The 9,096-nt window shown below is 30.4% G+C and overlaps 1 protein-coding gene across 1 annotated transcript in view; it reads left to right on the forward strand.

Annotated features, from left to right (window-relative positions):
- Positions 1–4,350, forward strand: part of LOC148272295 (putative sodium/potassium/calcium exchanger CG1090) — a 45,017-nt gene extending 40,667 nt beyond the window's left edge. Inside the window, exons 14-15 of the mRNA XM_088240228.1 lie at positions 532–662; positions 3,047–4,350. Of these exons, the coding sequence (XP_088096354.1) occupies positions 532–662; positions 3,047–3,246 (331 nt within the window). The 3' untranslated portion in view covers positions 3,247–4,350. The remainder of the gene's footprint in view (positions 1–531; positions 663–3,046) is intronic.
- The last annotated feature ends 4,746 nt before the right edge of the window (positions 4,351–9,096 follow it).

Below are 9,096 nucleotides of genomic sequence, written 5' to 3' on the forward strand. Positions count from 1 at the left end.
TATTGAATTCATATCAAACAAGCTTTTTGGTGTTGTTGAGTTTTGACAAGACCAGTTTTTTTTTATTTTGATTTATTCCCTCATGCCAAGTTTTCTATTTTCTTACTACGTTTCCATTAACTCTAGCCACATATCTTTCAAAATATCCTCATGCCAAAAATCTTAGTAAAATTGTTTCTCATTCCTTTCAATCTGCCCAGAAATCATTATCAAACTTACATAGAGTGCTGCGCTCGTTTTTTCATGTCATTGGTCGGGAGAAGTCGGAGGAAATAATGACTATTGAAGGAAAACAAAAATTGTGACAAAAAACTATTTCTGATTAAACTGTCGTAATTCTGTGTTGTCAGAAAAACTTCGTTTAAATTGAAAAAATAAAAGATGAGCTTTTATTGTGTATACGGAATTTAAAATGAAGTAAAATTGCTCTTAAACTATTCATTTTCAAAAAACCCTAAGATTTTAGCCATATAGTTCCTAGAGACGTTTAAAATGTACCCAATTTAAACATAAACATTTGTCATTTCCTAGATATGGTGACATGGCAGTTTCTAATGCGGTTGGATCTAACGTGTTTGACATCCTGATTTGCCTGGGTCTTCCGTGGTTTATACAGACAGCAATAATCAAACCAGGATCACATGTAAACGTCACCAGCAAAGGTATACAGGGTCTTTATTAATAATAAATTATGTACCAATGATATATTTTAATCAAAGGGGTAAACTTTGGTAGATTAAAACCAAAACAATTAAAAAAATTGTTTGAAGATTTATTCTGGGACAAATCTAGAATAATTTAAATGTACCAATGATATATTTTAATCAAAGGGGTAAATTTTGGTAGATTAAAACCGAAACAATTAAAAAATTTGTTTAAAGATTTATTCCGGGACAAATCTAGAATAATTTGAATTAAATTAAGTTAAATTAAATCTATAATAATTTTAAACAGAATTAATTACGCACCTACCTACTTTTATGAAGTATTTTAACTTTAATTATGTATGAATTGGGTTGTGGTCCTGTGGCTAGTGTCTCGGACTCACGAACCAATGATCCGTGGTTCGAATCCCACTCTACTCAAACTTTATTTCCATTTTCTAATAGTGAGTTATTTACAACTCGTGTAAAATGGCCATAAAAAATGAAATATTTGGGTAAATCATAAGAACGAAAATATTTATTTTTTATTAAAAAAAAAAAAAACGTATAAAGCAGAGTGTCATTCATCATCATCATCCTTTTCCGCAACTTGTGGTGCATAGGGCACTGAATTGGTACACCAATCTCAGTTATCTTGATCATTTTTGTTACATGAAGGTAAGATGATCCATTTTACGATTCAGGGACTATAAAAATATTCTAGTGTAAAAACACCTTTTTGAATAATGTTTCATGTCAACCACGTTGGGAATTGAACCAGAGACCTCTCGCATTGCTTTAAATATTAATAATAATATTAAATAATGTATTATTTTATTTATTTAGTTTTGTGAAAATATTCATTGTTTAGTGTAGTTTTTACAATACAATATTTAAATGTATACTTATTTTCCGAATTGCAATATTCACACTGTTGTTTTACACGTGCACTTTGTATATTCACTAGGCATTTATTCTATACCTAGCCTACTATTTTGTTACAGATTAACTCTTTTTATTTTTAATGTCCGAGTATTTACAGCTTTTCTAATTCTCATATTTTCCGGCATTTCTTCAAACAACTTTATTCAAAACAATTCGAAATATAATTAATGTACGGGAACTTTTAAAGATTTATTTTGCATTGTGCCAATCAATTTTGGAGTACGGTATAATCGGTTGGGGTGGTGCGAGTGACACAGTTTTAAATAGTGTATTGGTTGCACAAAAATCCATCATTAAAATAATACTCAGAGTCCCGATACAGACATCTACTGAAGAAATATTCCATAAATCACAACTTATGACACCAAAACAATTATACGCTAAAACAATACTCACTTATAGATTCAAACACTACTCTTACTCAAATGAAAGACAAAACCCCCACAATACATCACATACAAATAATATAATCACTAGATCCTGAACACATAAACAACTTAAACAAATACAAACTAATACCACTTTCAGACAAAGGGATTTTGAGTATTGTTCAATTAAAATCTATAACCTACTTCTACTATCTATTAAAGCAATTAGTAATGAGAAAATGTTTAAAAAGGCTATAAAAAAATGGATAGTGGAGCTAGGTAGAAGTAAAATGGATTGTCTCATTCGCCCATACCAATGCTGAATCAACTGTTCCACAACTGTATGGCTTATGTTAGGTTTTTGTTCTTTCATTGTGCGTTTTGTAATACAAGTATAAATAATATGGATGTACATAAATTAATTTTAAACACAAATACGTAGTGTTTACAACTGTCTTACTATTTTGTTAATTATCTCTGTTTATTAAGTCTTCTTTGTTTATTCTCATATGTAAAAATATTTTAAAAAAAGTATATTGTTAAACGTCCTAGGCATGGGTTGCCCCAGTGAGATCAAATTATTTTTAGTATCAATCATAGTTTATAATGGTAAAAAATATGAATAAATAAATAGTAAAAAATAAAGCATAAATATAAATGAAAAAACATATCTTCAATAATTTAAAAATGAATCATAAATATGAATTAAAATACATACAGATGTTAATAAAAATTGAAGCACGAATATAAATTAGAATATAAATAATATAGATGTATATAAATACCTTGTTTTTAAAACTGTCGGAATATTTGTTAATTATGTTTGTTTTTTAAGTGAGTCTTCTTTGTTTATTCTCAAATGTAATAAAAAAAACTAAATTGTTAAGTGTCCTCGGCACGGGAAACCCCAGTGAGGTCACATTATTTTTATCATTAATTTATAGTTTGTAAGCGAAAAATATGAATAAATAAATAAATAAATATTCATTGCGCATAAAGTGGTATGGGAAATTCCTTTTGATTTCTTTTCCAATGTATCTCTTGTTATACATTTTTGACATTAGTTTTAATAAAAGACAAAATTTTCAGGTCTAACATACTCGACTCTGTCACTTCTGAGTACCGTGATATTCCTCGTGCTGGCCACTCACTTGAACGGATGGAAGTTGGACAGGAAGTATGGAATCATCCTGATGATATGGTACCTCATCTTTATCACCTTCGCTTCCCTGTACGAGCTGAACATCTTCGGTGACCTTCACTTCCCGGAGTGCGAGAGTTTCTACTGAACTGTGACTTTCGCCCGCTTTAGACATTATTATTGTAATTTGTAATTCTTTCAGTCGCGGCAAGAGTTCCTGGCCACAATTAGAAATATATTATACTGTCGTACGTCGGGAGGGTTACAATTAGCTAGCGACTTTTGTCCTCGATTACACACGAAGAGATTCTAAAGTTTTATGACCAGATAGTGACAAAATTCAAGACCGCGTCTGAGTTATCCTTATACAAACTTATTACCTATTTTCTCCCTAGATTATGACACTAGAGATGCACTAGAGATTCGCAATAGGGTCTTTTCATATATATTTTTTTTTAAATAGCCAAAAAAATACGATGGTAACACGGTATTGATATTTTTTTCGTGCGATGTCGGATAAATTTTCTACGAAGGTTTAAAATCAGCATAATATTTCGAGTTACACAAAAACGAGATGTTATGACCTATGGGACAAATGGCACGCGTGGCGTTTTAGCGTCAAACTTGTGCGCAATGTTTATTTGAGGCGTAGTCGGCGGTCGTAACGTGTGACGTCAAAATGACATGATGGCAACTGGGCGCCTATTTTTAAACCCGAAAATTATTAATGAAAACTCGTTTTGAATACATAGATAATTGTATCATTAGAATCGTAAAAAATTGCTTCAAATATATATTTAACGTTATTCTCAATTTGTGAAAATACTCTATTGGCGTGTCGCTGTAGTTTGTTTTTTTGTTTGTTGAAAAATCGTCTTTTACAGGAGCTTAGGACCATATAAAAACCCCAAAAGCGCCCATCTTTATCTGCCGGACGTACTGAATAAAAATACGCTAACTATTTTTTTTAAAACCAAAACGTGCCGACACTGAAAATTTCTGTGTGATACTTTTATTTTTAAAATATCAAAATTGGTTCAGTTTGGGAATGCAAAAAATGGGAATGCAAGCCCTCGATTTTGTCGATTTTAGTTAGGGATAATTAGTCTGACATGCAATTAACTTTTTCGCACAGTATTTGGGAAAGCATCTGCGAGGTAATGACAGAAAAACTATATCCAAATGCCTATCATCAAATGTCGCTTAAGGAAAAAAACAATTTAGAAGCCAACTAGATCTGTAAATGACAAAATAATATAAACATTTTTATATAACAAGTATTGTGATTATACAGACTACTCTGTAGTTTATAGATACGTGAAAATACTGTATTTCAACCCAAAGTGGAGACAGTTTTGTTTAAAATGGCTGTTTAGAACCTTTAAAGATATAATTCAATATTATAAATATATTTATTGCGACAAGGTGTAAGATTTCCAGGTTTTTGTGATTAAAAACGTTTAAATAAAAAAAAATGGATTTTGGGGTATTTTTTTTAATATGAGAAGTTTTGTAATTGGGATAAATTAGATTTTAACTAGATTACAGATTCTAGGATACTATTTTTCCAAATTGAAATTATGTCAAGAATCTGTCAAGTTTCGGATATTCCGACAGGATTTAGTTATTCTGTTAAGATATTAAATTTCAGTGGGATGTTGTAATTTCGAGATAGAAATTCATCAAAGTTTGAGAATTCTGTCAAAGTTTGAACACTGTCAAAATCCGAAAATTTTCGTAGGAATTATTGATTAACTTATTAATTTACCGTGGTCCATTTATAAAGGTCCTAAATCAGATACATTTAAATAAAGTCCAAATTATAAATATAAGGCAAAAAATAAACAAAAAACAATAAAGCTTTGACTAAACATTCAATGACATCGAGACAAGGTTTAACTATTAATACGCAATACGGATGGTACCCAAAAGAAACCGGACTAATATTGTGGGGGTCAAGTTTTGGTAATACGAGGGTTCTGCTGATAGGATCATGTAGAGCTACCATATAATCGGTCAAAATCTTAAGTGTCGTTGATAGAGAAAGTCCTGTTTGGCTAATGTGATTTTTTTGTGGCAGTTGCTTTGTGTTCTCGACGTTTTTGTCATGGATGATCATGGCGATGATCGATCATGGATATCATGAAAACTGACACGAAAATTCTTGAAATGTCAACAACGGCCTACAAATATGATGCTATGAGGAAAACTCGAGTGTGTGAGTGATTTTCCCGTTTTAAAGGAGGCAAAATGTCAATTGACGACCAACCCCGCTTTGGATGTCCTTAGAAGAACCAAACCGATAAAAATTGCATAAAAATTGCCAAATCATCCTGGTAAACTAACGTCAGTCCACCAAAAAAGTTGTGGAGATATTTGGAGTGACTTGAAGTTCAGTGAAGTGAATTTGAATTGAAGATTTGGGGATAACAGAATGGCCGTCAAATTTGCACTCACACAACCCTCTTTGCGCACCAATTTTTGTCCAAAAAAGTATGACCGCTATTCTCCACCTCCTTTTTTCGCTCAATCTAGCCCCCTGAAACTTTTTTTATTCCTTTGAAAGAAAAATACATGAATGGATACCGTTTTATGGACGTTGCTGAGGTTAAAAAAAACGACGGGGGCGCTGTCTAGCATCACGAAAACGAGTTAAAAAAATGTTTCGAACAATAGATTAGAATATTGGACAACAACATTAGTTCCAATGGAGAGTACTTTAAAGACTATCTTAAGGTTTTTTTGAAAAATGATTAAAGAATTATTATTTTTTAATAAGTCCGGTTTCTTTTGGGTACCTCTTCATATGCGCGTTAATGGGTCCCACGGTCTAACCAGACCAAAAAGAATTTTGGAAATATATCTGTATTTTGGTCATAAAACTTTACATGAATCGAAATAACTTAAAGACTAGGAACATTCGTTATACTTTGTGTATATTAACCAATTTCTTATATGTTTACGTTATCCTACAAGTCATAGCGAAGTTTAGAACTACATTATTTAGCAGACATGGCAATATTGATCATTTTTTTAATGAGATTGTCTAGAGATTACTTACCTATTATTTATCATTTAAACATTCTACATATAAAATATTTAGTTTTAATTAATTATTTTTATAGAACTATATTCGTCACTGACACTATTATTCAGTGGTTTATGTCCGAAAAGAAGAAAAACGAAATAAATAAAAAATAGATATATGAAACCTATATAGAAATGAATAATACGCATACAAAATTATACATTTGTTATTTAGCTTGTTATTTCTTGTACTCCAGTTGTTTTAATTATAATAAAAAAATTGTATTCAGCTAATTAATTAGAATATTTAAAGTACAATTTTCAATACATACATTTTTTTCTTTTTTTACCCTCCAACTAGCCAGAAATTCACGGTGGCACAGAACGCCTAAAAATCACATTTAATTTTTGTGTTCTCACCGGGAATCGAACCCAGAGCCTTCCATGCGTGAGTCAAACGTCTTACTTTACACATTTATGTAATTACTATTGCTTATTTATTGAAACACTCTATATACATATGCAGGTTTATATACATACAAGTGCGGGCATATAATGCAACTTCTTACTACTAATCTTGTACTCGGAACCAAAAATATATTACAATTTTCAATACGAAATTTTCGATAGTAAGATTCAAGCGATGCTTATAATATTTCCTTTAAATTCTTCGTTTATTAACTCACATCAGGTATTAATTGAGAGGTGTTCTATAAAATCAGTATAATCTATATATATAGAGAAGAGCCGAGTTTGAAATTTGCAAAAATAATTCAATATTTGAATATTAATCATTTTTAGTTTTGGAATTCAATCATAAACAAGTACCTAGGTACCTAAATACTAATCAATGAAAAGTCGTTTTCCTTTTATACGGACAGCTTTTGTGACACAGACAGTCAAGCCAACGTTCAGGCAGGACAATGTCTGTCGGGTCCGCTAATTTAATATAATTGATTTGATTTAAATTATTTATTGACAATTCTTGGTGGAATTTCATTGTAATGATGTAATAACTTATATTTACATATAAGTTACTAACTAAAAATATTTGCTACACTTTCACTTATTTGTTCGACCAATTAGCGCTGTCACCCTCTAATGGGCATTTTCAGACTGGTAAATATCATACAGTGTAAGAATAATTTTTTTGCATTTATTTTTATTTAAGAAGGTAAATAGAAACAGAAGAGAAAATATAAAAAGAAAAACAATGAAACCCACTGTACCGCGAAACCGGTTTGTCGGCAGGTTTCTTGTTTCTCCTTTACCAAGAAAAAAGTCAAAGAAAGAAAAAAGTTTTTAGAAAGCGCTAATTGGTCGAACAAATTAGTGGAAGTGTACCAAGTATTTTTTAATTATTTACTTATGTGTAAATATAAGTTATTACATCATAATATAATTAAATTTAACATAAATTTAAAAAAATAAAAAAAATCACATGCGTCGTTGTTCTTCGATCATGACGATATGTATTTATATATTTTAGTACGTAATGTTAATTATTCCTTAAGTTTAGTTTATGTTTGTTATTATGTACTTAGTACGCAATGGAAATTTTAAAAATCAATGAATAATCTTATTTTTAATGTTTTTGACACGAAAAATATGTACATAAAATGAACCATTTTAAATTTTTTTAAATTTATTAGAAATAATGCAAGTACATTTTTGGACATGATTGCCCAATACTAACACAATAGACAAACTAACCTAACCAAACTTTAATTTGAATATATCCCCCAGTATATAGTACATACTTACTTAAATTTCAGAGCTTTAGTATATTATAGTATATACGTTTCTTTAAAATCATACCCGTCTGACGATGTCGCGAGAGCGATGAAACCGTTTACTGGTCCATCAAATAAAATGGTTTGAAGTTTTATTTTTAAAGATATTTTATAAATGACCCATTCGACCTTTCACCTGGAAATTAATCTCAAGACTGTAACTACAATACACATTGTAATCTTGTTTCTATATTTTAATAAAATTTAACATAGTCAGAAACGGCGAACTAGAATCCCAACAGCTTATACCCTCTGTAGCTGCAAGACGTGTTGGGATGTTTACTGTACAGCGCTCTTGTGTTGATTAACACAAAATGGCGCTATAAAAATTATCGAAACTAAAGATATATTAAACGCAGTCCCGGCCGTAGAAAAAGCTTTTGTATCGCGTGTTTGCATACAAAATACGCGAGACAAAAGTGTTTTCTACGGGCGCGAGAGCGTTCAGAATAGCAGCGCTGATCTGCATAAGTTTAAAAAATACGCCTTCTTTTTATTCAGTCCGTTTTCCCAGCGAATCTCAAAATGTGTTATGTATTTGATTAATCAGCCATTATTTATATTTTATATTATATATTAATGTTAAATTGTTATAATATTCTCACATTCCAGCAGACCATTGCCAAAATGGGTGACAATAACAACGAAAATGTTTTAAAAACAATTAATTATTCTAGAATAAGCAAGACTTTTCTTAAAAATCAAACATTTTATCCGTCATGAAAGTCGAAATAAGTTTAGTTTGAATAAGAAATTATTATAGTTCTTAAAATGTAACATGATTAGAGTGACAGTTGTCAGAAAAAGTGACGACTCAACTTTGTAGTAACGTCAAAGGAGTTATTTATATTGACACACGAAAAATCATTAGCTTCTTGCATGTTAATTTATTTTTTTATTACAATGCTTAAAACATCAATCAACATTAATATATAAAATCAGCTTTAAAACTAAAAAAAAATAAAAAATAAACCTAATTATTAACGACGTTCTTACAAGGTTACATTATTTTGCAAAAACGTTAGAGATGGAACAAATTGATCAATGTAAATTATCGAATAAAAAATTATTGCTTGTTCATGAAAAAAGTATAAATGTCTCATTTTTTGGTGAACAATTATGTTAAACACACTACAATAGGCTTGTTTTTTCGTTTTTTATATCAATTTTCGGAAACA

This window comes from Micrasema longulum, unplaced genomic scaffold (genome assembly GCF_059751315.1).
Source record: "Micrasema longulum isolate JH-2025_06_02 unplaced genomic scaffold, ASM5975131v1 h1tg002388l, whole genome shotgun sequence".
NCBI lineage: Eukaryota > Metazoa > Arthropoda > Insecta > Trichoptera > Brachycentridae > Micrasema > Micrasema longulum.